The sequence below is a fragment of the Magallana gigas genome, chromosome 6 (assembly GCF_963853765.1).
Source record: "Magallana gigas chromosome 6, xbMagGiga1.1, whole genome shotgun sequence".
Lineage (NCBI taxonomy): Eukaryota > Metazoa > Mollusca > Bivalvia > Ostreida > Ostreidae > Magallana > Magallana gigas.
In genome coordinates, this window is record NC_088858.1 from 33,405,356 (window position 1) to 33,421,982 (window position 16,627).

Consider the following 16,627-nt stretch of genomic DNA (forward strand, 5'->3'; position numbering starts at 1 on the left):
ATTAACATTCTAGGTATATATCAGATTCGAAAGTTACAAGAGCACACTTTCATTCATCTGATTAAAGAAACGGTACAGAAAAAAATAGGCCGAGGAAAATGTCCAATAAGATGGAAAGTATCTAATTCCTGTGTTGATTTCAAATGGTTAAGGATGGTGTGGAAATGCATTGTAAATGAGTTTTCTCAGAAGCTAGACAGGTTTCAAGATCTTCCCCTTATTCCAGAAAAAGTCGATGAAAATGAGTATCAGATGCACGCCATGAGAGAAAACATCATGGTTGGAAGTGTATCTAAGAACATTTCAATATGTTTGGATATGCTCTCTATAAAAGTTTTAAGAGATTTACCAAAATATATTTCATTGCATCCCCAGTTGAACAACTTTATTCCTGCTGTATCTCTAACAAATGTAGTAAATGCTATTAATTTACTAGGCCAGATATCTAGCTGGGAAGAAAGTGTCGAGCTGTTTAACAACCAAAGCACTGAAGATCAAAAAATTGATTTTCTGCAATTTATCAGCAAAGAAAGTTGCACATTTGGGACTTCTTCATTGGAAGTATTAAAGTCTTTAAAACTTTTTGCAACCCAAGAAAGGTTTGTAAGCATAAGGGAAAATAAGAAATTATTGACAAGGGATTTACCAGTGCTATATCCATCTGAAATCATCAAAACTTCAGACAAACAAATCATCTATTTTGCCACGGAGCTTGGTGCGCATGAATTGCAAGATACAGAAATATTCTCCTGTGTTCTTGGATGCATATTGAATGGAAACCTCTACAATAAAAAACAAATACAGGATGTTATGAAATATATAATTGAAAATAAAATTTACAATATCAGTGACAATATGTTTCAGCTTGTTCAAAATGTACCATTTGTAACAACAGAAACAAATGAGCAAAAGACAGCGACAGAGTTATTTGATCCCGAAGATGAGGTTATTTGTTATCTAATTTCTGACAGATCCCGATTTCCATCACCAAACATACAACGAAAGGGAATAAAGGTCTTGCGAAAGCTTGGACTAAAATCTCGACAGGATTTGACCACAAGGGACATATATAATGCGGCCAAGGCAGTGCATGAAAGTAGTATCAATGACGACGTCACTGTAGAGATTAAAAAGAAGCAATCTGCAGTATTCAAAATTCTCACAGAAAGAGAAGAATTATTAAACATTTGTATACCAGGCTCAGATGCATGTCTGAAAAATATGTTGATGGATATGGAAATTGTTCGACCTTTCCAACCTCCGACTTCTCCCTTACCAAATATGGAGTGGTTCAGATGTAACCATTTCTTTTGCAAGCCTTTAGCGGTTTACAGTAGTGAATATCTGGATCTAGTTGGATATGTTGCTCCAGTATTTTCATCTGATGAATTTCCGAAGCTTGCCCTCCATCTTGAATTGAACAGAAAACCAAGTTTGGGAAAAGTTTTGCAACAGCATTCATTATATGTTGTCAATTACCGAGAGGAATACAAGTCTGAATATCTTCTTCCAATAAAACGAATTTATACATTTCTAGCTAGGACCTGTACATCGTACGTTAACGACATCAAAGTGAAGAAAATGTGGATGGGTGATGGTTTTGTTGAGCCAAACCAAATCTACATTAACAGAGGTGCCGACGATATAGATGTTAAGCCCTATATTGTGCCGCTGCCCAAAGAATTTGAAACAAAAAATGACATAAAAGATTTAGCTGAACACTTTGGCTGTAAGAAAAACCAAACACCTGAAACACTAGTTTCTATTTTACACTTATTGAAATCCAAGTATGAGAAACATACTCATGAAATGGACTGTGTTTTGTTTGATATGGACATCATAATCAGAATCCTAAACAAACTGAAATCTGTTCCCGAAATTGAAGACATGAATGTGCCGATACCAATTCATTCAACAAAGAAATCAAAGCTTGAGTTTCGAGTTGCTAAAGAATGTAACTATTGCAATGCCGAATGGTTGAAGGAGTTGGCAGAAGAGGATGGTGAATCGATGTATTTTGTTCACGAGGATGTTTCGTCTGACACTGCAGCAAAATTAGGTGTTCCTTCTCTTACAGAAAATTTACTCTCAGAGACTGAAGGAATTCAGGAATGGGGACAAAAAGAACCATTGACGATGCGCATTAAGAATCTTCTTAAAGATTACAAAGATGGCTTTGCAGTCCCAAAAGAATTAATTCAAAATGCAGATGATGCAAGGGCCAACAAAGTTTGTTTTTTATATGATGAAAGAGAAAACATGGATTGTCGAACAAGACTTATAGATGAGAATATGATTTCCTGCCATGGACCAGCATTGTGGGCTTTCAATGATGCTCTATTTTCTAAAAAAGATCTAGAGAACATTACAAAGCTAAGTGGGGCAACAAAAGCAGAAGATTTAACCAAGGTTGGAAAATTTGGCCTTGGGTTTTGCTCTGTATACAACTTGACTGATGTCCCTAGCTTCATAACAGGATCTAGTATGGTGATATTTGACCCACATGCAAAATACATCGGAAAGGCTGTTAAGAAAAATAACCCGGGATTAAAAATAGATCTCACAACAACGAAAAATAAGATATTACTTCGCAGGATGAAAAACCAGTTCAAGCCTTTTAATGGCATATTTGGATGCAATTTGAATACAGAAGAACCTTCTTTAAATGGAACTCTATTTCGATTTCCATTTAGAACAAAAGAGCAAGCTGTCGATAGTGAGATCAGTGACAAGGCATACAATGAACAAGAAATTATAAGTATGATTAAATTGTTTGTAGAAAATGCTGGAAATTTGCTTCTGTTTACTCAGTATGTCAGAGAAATTGAATTTTATCATCTTCCAAAAGAGAGTCCTACTAACAAACCTATTCTTTTGCATCGTGTCTGTCGAAAAGTAAATTCATCTAAAGATATCCACATTCTTCCAACATTTGGATTAGCTATGAAAAATTACCAACAGGATTTTAAGAAGATTCCACAACAGGTTTTACAGACTATGATAGTGACCATTTCAACAGAGATGACCCAGGAATGTCATATTTTTTGTGACTCAATCAATGGAAATTCGGAAGCAAAATGGTTTATATCATGGGCATCTGGTACAACAATCAGCTTGAAAATGGGGGAACAAATGTCTCACACGGCTGCTTTGCCTTTGGCAAGCACAGCATTATATCTGACGGATGATGCTGGTATACTGAAGTGTTCATCTCTAAAAAACACCCCAAAAGGATTTTACAAAGACAGTCATATTTTTTGTTACCTACCATTGCCAGTTAACTCTCCACTTCCATTGCATATCAATGGGTCATTTGCTGTATCCTCAAATCGAAGGCAACTATCTTCAAAAACAACAGATGACAAAAATTATTTTGAGAACGATTGGAATGAAGCATTGCTTGCTGATGCCGTGGTCAATGCATACATCCATTTGATAGAGAATCTTGGTGACAGTAACATTTTTTGTGAACAATACCAGGATTTATGGCCAATTCTAAACCAAAAATTCCAAGATAATCTATATTTTGAATTTTACAGAACGTTTTATGACTCAATTATTCAGCGAGACAGCAAAGTATTCTGTAAAAAGAGAAGGTGGTTACCTTTAAGCCAATGTTTCTTCTTAGATCCAGATTTGAAAAATTCAAAAATAGGACAAATTGCTTCAGAGGCAGCAACAAATTATAGAGAAAATGAACAAATGTTTCTGATTTCCCTTGAAAAAGTGATAGTTGACAACTATATTGAATTGTTTGAAAAATTACCTAACAAGATTCAGTCGAAAATTATTTCCTTGGAAAATTTTTACTTGGATATATTTTTAGCAAACATTGACGATGGCTATTGGTCAACGGACATGATCACAATGCTGGTTGGATTTGCATTAGACATAAAAAATAAACATATCTGCTCAAAGCTAAAAACAACGAAATGCATTCCAACTTTACCAAATGGAACTTTGAAAATGCCACAGGAGCTTATTAAAAAAAATGGAAAAGCAGCATCGTTATTTTGTGATGAAGATGAAAGATTTCCACTAAAAGAGTTTGAAAGTTATCGAAGACTAGATGTGCTTGAATCGTTGGGAATGATGGTTGATATAATATCTGATGACCTTTTGATTGAACGAACCACTTCTGTTGCAGATGATGCCAAACGCTGTTTAAAATGTTGCATTGAGAAATGTAAATGTATTATTTTGTACATTGAAGAAGGCACCATATGTGAGCGTGAAGTTGCCAATAGAATAAGAAACATTACATTTCTTCCGGCATTACAAAAACCAAACGACTGGCTCTTTCCTTGGTTTCTTGATGAAAGCAACAGCAAGTACTCTACTTTTTCTACAACATGTTCAAAACATAGTAGTGAAAAGTATACCATTACTCTTGCTAAACCAGCTGATCTTTACATGGGCACGTGTACAAACATAGTTGGATGTGAGAAACTCATAATTGATTTGTCACCGTTTAAAATTTCTTTATATCACAGAAATGCCCTTCAAAAAATAGGGGTTCTTTCCTCGAATGACGTTCCTCTAACAACAGTGATCAAGCAGCTAAGCACAATATGCCAACGTGTTAGTCCTGCATCACTTCCAGGTGCATCTAGACAACTGCTTGGAGAAGTCTGTTCTGAAATATACGGATATTTAGACAATGCTTTAAAAAATGATCCTCAAGTAGACATTGAGAGTCTTCAGAATGTACCCTGTTTATTTATTGACGATATTTTTGTAAAACCAAACCAAACTGCTTTTACTATACCTATCAAGTGCAGTCCAAAGTTATACGGATTAGATCGAATCCTATGGAAGAAAAACGAATTCTTCTTAAAAAAGATTGGAGTGAAAAATACCTTTGAAGAAGGAGATGTTATATCAGTTTTGAAAGAAATGTCAGAGTTGTACAGTGGAGTATTGGATGAAAGATCATTAGATTTGGCGTGCAATTTAGTTCAATTACTCGCCAGTGTTGTTGAAACGCCCGTTCAACGAGAAAGGTACAAAGATATTTGTATACCAGATGAAAACGGAACCTTGTCTCCAATTTATACTTTATGCCTGGATGACAGCTCATTGCTACAAAAGGGAAAACTATTGAAATTCATAAACCCGAAAATAAGAGAAGCCGATGCTAGAAAACTGGGAGTACAGTCCAAAATAAGTGGATCACTTATGCAAAATTATGTTCATCAGTTGAGACCATTTGGACAGAAAGAAGAATTGTCTAGCAGAATCAAAAGAATACTCAAACAATATCCGATAAGTGAAGCGGTTTTAAAAGAAATGCTACAGAACGCAGATGATGCAAAAGCCAGTGAAGTGATGTTTATCACAGATTTCAACACATATGGGACTGAAAAAACATTTGATGCAACATGGCATCCCCTTCAGGGACCTGCTCTTTTGATCTACAACAACAGTCATTTTACCGATGATGATATTTCCGGAATTCAGCAATTAGGGCGAGGATCAAAAGGAGATGATCCAACAAAAACTGGACAATATGGTGTTGGATTCAATGCAGTTTACCACATCACAGATGTACCTTCATTTCTGTCAATTTCCCCAAATGAAGAAAAAGAAACGCTTTGTGTTATGGACCCGAATTGCAAATACGCTCCAGGTGCAAACGAAAACTCCCCAGGCGCTAGATTCACTGGATTGAATGACTTGCGCAAATCTTTTCCCGATGCTTTTCATTGTTACCATGAGAATATTTTGCTTCAATCTCCTGGAACAGTGTTTCGATTGCCACTCCGAACCAAGACTTTTGCTGAACAATCTGAAATTTCAAATAAAATAGTGACGGAACAAATTGTAAAGACTTTGCTTCAGAATCTTGAGTCAGAGATGGCAAAGTCATTACTTTTTCTAAGAAACGTGAAAAAAATTACAACAGCAAGCATAGAAAATGGTAAACTTTGTGAAAATAATTTTACTGAATTAGTAATATCAGACAAGCATCAAAAGGAAAAATCAGCTTTTGATGAATACGTAGTAGAGAAAGTCACACAATTTAATACAGAGAGGGAAATTTTCAACACAGATCGTAAAGATGTACAGTATGATGTGACTTTAAAAAGAAATTCTGAAAATGATAGCCAATGGTGCATTATTCAAACATTTGGATTTAACAATGATACCGAGATTCCAGAGTCAGTTCAGGAGGCCTTTGATGATGATGATCTAGGTCTTTTGCCTCAAGGTGGAGTCGCAATGCCTTCAAACACCCGGGCATTAAAAGAAGCATCCGCTTTTTGTTTTTTACCTTTACCTTGTAAAACTGGATTAACTATGCATGTTAATGGTCATTTTGCACTCGACAATGAATCTCGAAGAGGATTGTGGAAAGAGGACAAGAAAGCATATCGTACCGAATGGAACAATTTGTTGCTGTGTCATGTCATTGCACCAATATATGCAAAAGCTCTGGAAGCTTTACAGGAAAAATTTGGTCTAGGTTCTTCAACAAAAAGTGGTGGTCGAGAATCAATAGACAAAATAGAAAGATTTCACAGTTTTTTCCCAAATTTTCAAAGTGCTAGTGACCATTACTGGAAAAATTTCGTGTTAGCTGTGTACCAATATATATCCAAAAAAAACTTGCAAATATTTTTGTCTTATCACTTTGTTGATCGAATTCAGATTTCAATGTCATGCTTTTCTTTGCATGAAGAGATTGGAGATGTTCTTTTTGTAGACAAAGCAAAGGACAACGATAATGGAATAATTACAATAGCTAAGGACCTTGGAGCAAAACTAGTAGATACCCCATCATGGGTCTGTGCCAGCATGGAAAATGCAGGAGTAGAAATTGTCAAATTAGATCCAAACAGTTTTATCAGTTTTTTGAAATCGCCGTTATGCGAAATCAAAATGCATATTGAAGATAACGAACAAATAGACTTAACAATGTCATCCCTAAAAACATCTAATCATGTGAAGTCCTGTATTGAATTTTGTATGCAAAGTGAAAACTTCATCAATGATATAGATGGACTACCGTTGTGTTTATTGGAAACTGAAAATCTAGTGAATTTTAGTACGTCCAGTCCAGTCTTGCTGACGTCATTTTCAAAATTAATACCAAAATCAAAAAACAGATTACTGCATCATGAACTACATGAACTTCTGAAAGACAAAAGACTAGGATGCATTGAAGAGTTCCATCTTCCACGATTGGTAGAACTTTTGCCCTTTCACATTGATGATGGTACTTTTCGTCACAGGATATGTCAATGGAACCCAAGCCAGTCAGACATTCCGAATAAATTGTGGTTGAAGGAATTGTGGACTTTTCTTAGAGGTGAAGTAGGAGATATACGAGATCAAACTGGAATAAAGCGCATCCTCCATACTATTTTGCATTGGAGTATTATTCCTGCCACAAAAGAATGCATTGTACTAATTCACGAACAAACAAATGAGGTGACACATGAGTTGTATCCATTGGAGAAGGCCAACCATGTCATTGATTTGTCAACATTTCAAACTACAATGGAACTGTCTTTGAAAAAACTGAAACTGCCCGTCTTAGATCACGATTCATTGCCAATCATACATCCACTGCGCAACCTTGTTGCATCTCAGGAACGCGTTTATGATGTATTAGAATGTCTCCTTGAACATAAACAATTGATCGAGGACTGCAGCCTATTAAATATAAATGACTGCAACACTCTTCTGGACTATTTTGCAGGTGGATTGAAACAGCTTCTTGAAATGCCAAATAGTAAACACTGTCTTTCTATGTTGAGAAAACTACCTTTGTTCACGACAGTTCATGGTAACAAGATAAATTTGGAAGAAAACCGCGACATTTTAGCCCTTCCCAAAGGACTTCCTGCAGACGGAATGAATGATTGGGCTGAAAAGACGAACAAAACATTGCTACGTCAAAATGAAAGATTAAAATGTATTTTTGAGCGTTTCAATGTGACTGAGCAGAGCATATGTGAAGTTTACGTTGTACATATTCTTCCATATTTTCACAACATACCAGAAGAAAACAGAATTAAACATCTTCAGTACATAAGAGATGATTTACTGAAGAAATCTGGAATGTACGATAGTGCCCAGATACGCCTAATCAATGCATTGAAAAAGACACCATTTCTACCAAAGGGTGATGGAACTTATAAAGTGGCTTCATGTTTTTTAAGTCCATTTAATGAGTTAATGACTGTAATGTGCGAAGATCACTCAAAATTTCCACCCAAACCATTTTGTTCTTCGGATTGGAAAACGTTCATGATATCAGTTGGCATGAAAACAGAAATAACAACAGATTTATTTCTGGAGTTTGCAATACACCAAGAATCCCAAGGACGAAAAGGTTTTTCGGAAAAACTTGAGGAGAAATCAAAGTGTCTTGTTCATCATTTGCTACACTCATCATCACTTCACACCCTGGAATTTCTTCAACGAGTGAGTAAAATCAAGTTTATAGTACCTTGTACAATAGAATCTTACTATACTAAAATTTGTTCTCCTCCAACTGATAATTCAAACCACTTGATAGCTCTCCGTGGTTCTATAAAGACTAAATATCTTGACACTGCATGGACTCAATACAGAGTTCTGCCATACTGTGTAACTTCTGTATTCAGAGGTCTCAAATTATCTAAACTAGGAGTTCAGAAACCATCAAAAGAAAAAACCGTCACTCATATTCAAACAGTCTGCAGAAAACTAGGAGAGCTATCTGAAAAAAGTCTTCAGGAAATAGGTGTGGAGAAGATTTCCAAAATTATGAAAAAATTCTATGAATATGCAAATGCTAAAAAAGAATTGTCTTCGGAAGATATACAGGCATTTCACAATATTCCATTTGTTTTCTTGTCTGAAATGCCACGACTATTTCCTTGCGCAAGATTTGTTCTTCATTTGGAGGAAGAATACAAGATGACACCACATTTGATGCCTGTACCAGATGTACTTTTTGGTTTCTTTACACTATTTGAACGTTTTGGAGCTACCAGGAAAGTTTCAGCGAGGACATTTGCGAATGTTTTGCTGCAAATCCACACAAGCAGTGACGAACTGAACCCTAATGAATTAAGAACTGCTCAAAGGGCAATGACATTTTTCTTTAAGTGTCTCTCGTCTGAAAAAATTACGGATGACCGGGCTCTCTTTCTTTTATCGCGAAGTAAGAAAATAGTTGAAGCTGCATCATTAGTTTTTATTGACAGTAGGCCTCTTAAAGTTGTTCTCGAAGATGCAGAAAAATACTTTCAAATAATGGCACCAATCGAGGATGTCAATGATGAAGTTGCTATAAAAGGAATAAAAGTTCTCCCAGAGAAAATTCGTCCAAAGTTCATTTCTAAAATAATCCATACAGCTGTTGAATTTTCGGATAATAAAATCGTCGAAAATGAAACCTCAGGAGAAATAAATGATTTCTTTAGAAGCGAAGAATTTATAGAGGGTGTTTTGAGATTGGTTTGCCAAGAATGTCATGAAAATAAAGAAGACTCACCGCCAGATGACAGAATTCGAGTAATGAAAGAAAATTTGTGTCGAACGCGTATGGTATTTGTTTCTGAGATGGAAAAAATTTACAGCTACAACAACATACGCATCTTCAAACAACCATGTATTAAGTATTTTAATTGCAAAGAAGAAGATGGATGTTTAAAGTGTATTATATACACAAACATAGACGAAGAAAATGATGCTAAAAAGATAATTGAAAACAATCTGGATAACATTTGCAGAGCTATTAGAAAATGCACGGATTGCAATTTCAACAAGACAACCGTGGATTTAACAATGATTTGTTTAAACTTGAAAAGTCGTGCTAAAATTGAAACTTTATTGGATGAAAAGAATGTTCCTTCCTTGGATAATACACAAAAGGATACCACTTATCAACTCCCAAAACCTGGTGATATTCTAGAAATTCGGTGGCATAGCATTCTGGACAATGCATTTATATCCTTTGAACCTGGTGAATTTGTGGCATATCTATCTGGAATTAATAAACGCGGGGTTGTCGAATATAGGTATGCCATTATAAAAGAAAAGTTACCTGCTGTTGCTGATGAGAACAGTCTCCCATTTTTGCAAGCTTATCTTGTTGAAGTTGAACCACGGAAAGAAAAGGAAATGAAAGTGTATGAATTGTACAAATTTAACAGGGCTAATGACTCTAAAGATGGAAAAAAACTTAAGGATTTCCAAGTTCAAGTTCTTCATGAACATGAAAGAACAGAAGATACCACATTTAGTGTTCCGCCATATGATGATAGAGCGCTAAACGAAATATTCAAAGAAATCAGGGAATGTTTAAAACATGCGTTTACACTCCCAGAAAAACAAAGAAGAAATATTTGTCGCCGAGTTATGTTTAGGTGGCATCCAGACAAAAACCCAAATGATGTTCCTAGAGCTACAAAAATTTTTCAATATATACGCAAAATTATTAAAATGCTTGAAGAAAATAAAAATATTGATGAAGACGATACAAAAGAACCTTCAAACAAAAGTCATCCATGGAGTGATGATTTGTTTGATGAATTTGAAACATTTTACCAAAAAGAAAAAGAATACGAGGAGCGTTATCCAAGAGACACACCAACATGGAATCCACGACCTCAAGAAACTTACCACCCTGATCCACAACCTTTTACAGCACACAAATGGCTCGATGAAGCTAAATATGATATGCGATTTGCTTTGCATTCAGATAATACAGAAGAATTATATTGCAGCTGGACGTGTTTAACAAGCTACTTGGTAAGTAGTTTACATTCATGATGAAATTCATTCTTTTTTCTTCATATGCCATGTATAATGCATTGGAACATGAAAATGTTACACTACGGTAAACGCGGTTTGTGTATTTACCGCGAATCCTCGTGGTGTGAAATTAATCGCGGTTTATTACAAGTAATACGGGTACATGTAAAAGTGCGCATCCTCGCGGTAGAGTTTCTCATCTCACCCACATCGTCACAGCTTTGCAAGTTCGATCTTAGGTGAAAACATCTTAATAAAATTTCATTTTCAAATAAATGACAAATTATTAAATTATTTTAGTTAAGTTGAGTTCTTGTGGGTTGAAATTGATCGCTGATTATCACAGGTAACTCGAGCAAAACCGTGCATACGGGCGTTACTGCTTCTCATCTCATCAACTTCATTGCGATTTTGTAAACTCGATCCCAGATGAAAACTGTTTTGTCTTTAATGCGGATTACCTCCCCCATTTTCTTCTCGCACAAAGAATAAGGGAAATATGATAACGAAAATTTCTAGATATTAACTTTTATTCATTTTATATCAATGGAGTTGGTTGCTATTAACACTATATTATTTATTCTTGGAAAAAGGTATAATATTTGGCGTTTTAATTAGAATGTATTCAACATACCTTAGACTTAGGTCAGCTCTTAAATACCTAGATTTCATTAAAATAAATCCCAGTGTAAACCATTTCACAGCGATATGAACGCAGAGAATAACTAAGTATACTTGTAGATGAAAAATGTTAATATCAAATAGTGTGTATCTAAAAAAATTTGACCGGGATCTGCAAAACGTGTAAAGTTCAGTATGTTGAATGTTCAACACCCGAAATTTGAATTTGGAAATCTCCAAATCACATCTAAAAATATCGCAATGAATCAGTTAACCAACAGAGATAATGATGATAGTAATAATAATAATGATAATAATAATGTCTTTTATTAAGAAAGGATAGCACACTTAGTAACAAAATACTAGTTTACATTGTGCTCCTGTATTAAAACATGATTGTGTACAACAATAAGTATAAGACGCATAGACAAATAGTGTAGATAAAATATACACACTCATCAATAAATATACATGCACTGATTTGATATCAGAATATAATTTACTCTGCCTAATAATCTTGTTGTAAATACTTTGTTTTAAAAGAAGCCATGCTGTTTTATGTTCGAACACAACCTGGCAATTGATTCCATAAAATAGCTGTTGATATTCTAAAAGAGCACTTATAATATTCAGTCTTTGAGTTTGGTACATATAACAATCCACTAACACTGCTTCTTGTTTTTCTAGAACTTACTTGATTTACGTATCTAAAAACATTCATGTATTCTTGTGTCGTGGCCTTTAAACTTTTAAAAGCTAACAAAAGTTTTCTGTATATGAAATAATCCTGAATAGGCATCCATTGTAGAACTCCAAAAATATCAGCAGAGGAAGTTTGACTGGATTTAACTCAGTATAAATGTAGCTGCCCTTTTCTGTAATTTAAATGTTTTCCTAATTTTGCATTTTACAATTGTTTTTGGCTAAACACCAAACTGTACAACAGGAGTTAAAATGAGGAAAATAACAGTATTATAAATTTTTAATAAAGCAGCATTTGACACATAAACACGGAGACGACGTGAAATACCTATTTTTTAAACAAGTGTTTTGCTTAAAATTTCAATGTACTTTGACCAAGTAAGAGATTCATCTATGGTAACACCAAGAAGTTTAGCCTTTTCTACAGTGTTTAAACAAATATCACCAACTTTGATATACAACTTTTTACATTTCGATAATTTTTGTTGATATGGGAATTACGTAACAATATGTATACAGTATGTGTAAACAAAATATTGATGGTTGTCGTCGGGTTGGGTGATCTGCTACTAGTGTGACGTGGGGCCTGCTAAGTGGAAGTATATAGTCTGTTCTTACAAACACCGACATTATCTTAATGAAATTTCAATTTTAAACTAATGAAAAATTATTTTTATATGTTCAAGTAAATTATTTTGTCGTATTTTTATCATATTATTTACAAAATAAGAATAAGAGAGAGAGAGAGAGAGATTCCTCTTAAAATCTGTAGCATATTTTAAATTCATCATAGTAATTAATTTATACAATAAAATCAAACGGATTACTAATTTTTCAAACACCCATTCATACATAAATTGCTTGATAAGTTGTTATGCTTAGGGACAACAAATTAAAAAAAATACAAATATTTTATAGGTATTGATATAAATCTTAAATGGTGAAAAGAAAATGATTTTATTTTTCCCATATGTGTAACTTGCTTTTATCTTAAACACCATCTAGGGATCACGGGAAAATACGGGATCCGCGTTGGCATTACTGAACATATATGTTTATATTCAATCTAGGTCTAAGTGTCTAGATTATAGAGATTAAAGGTCTTTTTCTTGAAGTTTCCAATTGTAAAATGCCTTTATTTATCTTTATCTTTATTTGCATTGTACAATTGAATAACTGACATTCTAAACTGATAGAACAAAAGAGATCTAGATTTCCCAGGCTTATAACATTATAGTCTCTATATTTTTTTAGGATAAATCGGTATCATTTCAGATAAAACATCAAAATCTACTATACCTATCATACATTTAAGATATCGAAAGTAACACAAAAATGCTTTAGTTAAATGTCTATACTTTAATAAACATATACTTCATTTTTTTAAAAGGCAGCAGAAAAAGCCATCATAGCATGGCAGTACAACGAAGACTCCAAAAAAGTATTTTTTTCTGAAAACCTTTCCATCCTTGCTCGATCATGTCCTGAAGGTTTACGGTGCCAGGCTAAAGAGTTACAGAATCTGACTCGGGGACTTCAGAGGATGAGGTACCTAGAGGGGGGACATCTGCCATCAAAGGCCTTTACCAGATCCCAAGCCACAACGGCAATGGAACTAGCAAAACAGATCATTTTTACAGTAGATAAGACTCTGTAGTAGTATAGTATAGTTATATTCCTTATTTGTGCATACTCGAATCAAAACACCAAAATAATTTTCCGTTTGAACTAAACTAAAAGATTTTATAAAACGAGGAATGAGTTATACAATTAGAATCTTTAATTATTTGTTGTATAAAATGATTGTGTATATATAAGAAAGCTTTATTTGATTAATTTCCTTTTATTTTAAAGAAACTGTACTGTTTAAACCTTGTGTAGTAAAGATGTTAGATATTCAAAGTGAAATATTTTAAATCAGCATTATAAAAAAGGCAATCGTTTGCTTGTATATTTTTCTATATTTACATCCACTTAGTATGATCGGTCTATTTCTTAAAAATTATTGATATTCATACAAGCATTGCAAGACAGAAATCAACGCCGTGGCGTAAAATCTTATCGTGGCATTAGAATTAACCCATTCTTAGATGCTGAAAGATGCATTGTTCAGAGTCTTAAGTGATAACTTAAATTCTAGTGGTTATAACAAATAAATTTTACATTGTTTTTCATGTATTCTTTGTACTTGTGATATTGACTATTGCTTGGATTATTTCTTAATCGATTGGAACTAAAGCTTCATTGGGAGCACGAACTTCACCACCCTAACCTGTTATTGTTTAAATTTTTATTTGCGTATTTTCATCACAATGTAAAGTTGATAAATTTTACTAGAATCTAATCACTATTTCACATTTGTTTGTTCGTGGTTCATAGAACTTTTATATTATCCTTGTATTTGGTAGCTTAATGTTTAACTTCATTTGTTTTATCGTGTTGTTGTTGTTGTTTACATCACTTTGAGTATTGCTTTAATCGTTGAAGTACGTTTATGTGAAAATTGCAACAATTTGAAATAAGTCGCATTATTATATTAACTGTGAATATCAATTTATTTAAGGAATAAGGAATCATCATTTTTTGAGTATTATGAGGTGATAAAATACGGTCGGGGTTGATCAAATCCAATAAACCCCTAATGGCTTTGTGATAGATTTGATCACAGCTGTCGTTTTGTTGCCCATGTTAGTTTACATGAACTTTATCATCCAATATTAAGAATATGCCCAATGATAATAACCCAATGAGTTGATCAAAATAATGGTTTTAAATATCATTATGTGTTGTCATTACAAATGCTTCAAAAGCTGAAAGTTATTATAATTTATGGAAAGTTATACGAATTTCAATTCACACACACACACACACACACACATACATACATACATACATATATATATATATATATATATATATATATATATATATATATATATAGCTTCTGAAGATTTTAAAATGAAAGCGCTTAAGCTATATTGAACGTTTTTCGTGTTTTCTTTTTTACTCTCTCTCTCTCTCTCTCTCTCTATATATATATATATATATATATATATATGACACTGATATTTCAAAATGAATAAAATGTTGATTTATTTATTATTGTCAACTATGTTTTCTGCATGTTTTAAATAAAAGCTTTTGAAGTCTAGAAGAGTATTCATTCATAATTCAAATATAAGAAACATTCTTTGTAAATAACAAACAATAAAGCTGAATTGTATGTTGAATTTGTTCTGTAATCAATTTGAAGACTAGTATTACATAAAGTAACTTTTAAAAAAAAAACCAGAATCTCTCTGCACAGTGTTACTATGTAGAATGAATATCAAAAATAGGAAAAAATGATGCTGGCCTCAAGTGAAATATGCATTGGTTACGAAGGATCAACATATAGAATTATGCCAGTGTTAATTTCTGAAAGGCAATGCTTTTGAAATAAACAAAAGGACTTCATTGATCAAACAGTTGTTAGAAAAAAAATGTCCAAAGTGTATGGATTTGTTTAATTGCCTAATTTTCAGTAAAATATCATAGTGATTCTGATGCTCAGAATTTAAATAGGCAATCAGTCTGCTTATCAACTTGCATTATACGTTACGTGTCATTATCAAATCTGCAACATTATTTTAACACATACTACATGTATATTAGAAAATTAAAGTCATTCACATACCATAAAACCTTCTTAGTATTTATCATTGAATATTTTTAGTTTTACATTTTAGCCTTGCGTTTCCTATCAAAACGGTTAAGGTGGATCTCTACACCAAATAAGTGCAGAAGATTTTTGTTGCATGCATTTGTTACTAATACTAGGCACAGTATTCAACAATAATAACCCTCAAAGTACAATACTTTATTTTCTAGAGATTTTTTAAAATATCAGCCTGTTTCCACATAACCCTTTATTTGTCAAATTTTTAAATATTTGTTTTAGAAATCTTACGAAAGTGAATTGTTATAGAGTTTAGAATTGAAAAACAAAATAATCATGAATAAGTAAGTATGATTTTTAATTGAAATAAACATATATAATTATGAAACTAAAATATAAAAAATAATTCTTTTAAGACAAAATCCCACAAAAATATGAAAAAGTAAACAGTGTTCATTGGTTAATGAGATAAAGAAAAGAAATTGAAAGAAATTTGAAAATGAAAAGAAATATTGAGTTATAGTAAAAGTTTTGGTATAAAAGATCCTGTTTATTTAGTTCTTTTTTATTTTACATGGTCTCAAATATCTTGGGACCAATTTTTTTATTAATAAAAATGACGAAGACAATTTTTAAAAAAATATATTTTTGATGAATGCATCATATATATCTCTTAAAACAAAATGTTAGTAGTTGAATTGCCATTTACTTTTTGTATACAATAGCAATTATAAACAACAACAATCATTGAACCATGCACATATTAATACATACATTAGATGCTCAAAGTGATACACATGTAACGTGTGGTAATGAAAAATTGATATTGAACAAAACATGGTGGGCCTTTTCTTTTTCTTTCCTTTTTTACATGAAAATGATGAGTTTTCTTGT

General features: G+C 33.2%; 1 protein-coding gene across 2 annotated transcripts in view; it reads left to right on the plus strand.

The window, feature by feature from the left end:
* The window catches only part of LOC105337457 (sacsin), a 28,776-nt gene extending 13,668 nt beyond the window's left edge, over positions 1-15,108 (plus strand). For both annotated transcript variants that reach the window (XM_066086894.1, XM_066086895.1), the window contains exons 8-9: positions 14-10,749; positions 13,466-15,108. In XM_066086894.1, coding sequence (XP_065942966.1) covers positions 14-10,749; positions 13,466-13,732 — 11,003 coding nt within the window. In that variant the 3' untranslated portion in view covers positions 13,733-15,108. The remainder of the gene's footprint in view (positions 1-13; positions 10,750-13,465) is intronic.
* Positions 15,109-16,627: the final 1,519 nt, after the last annotated feature.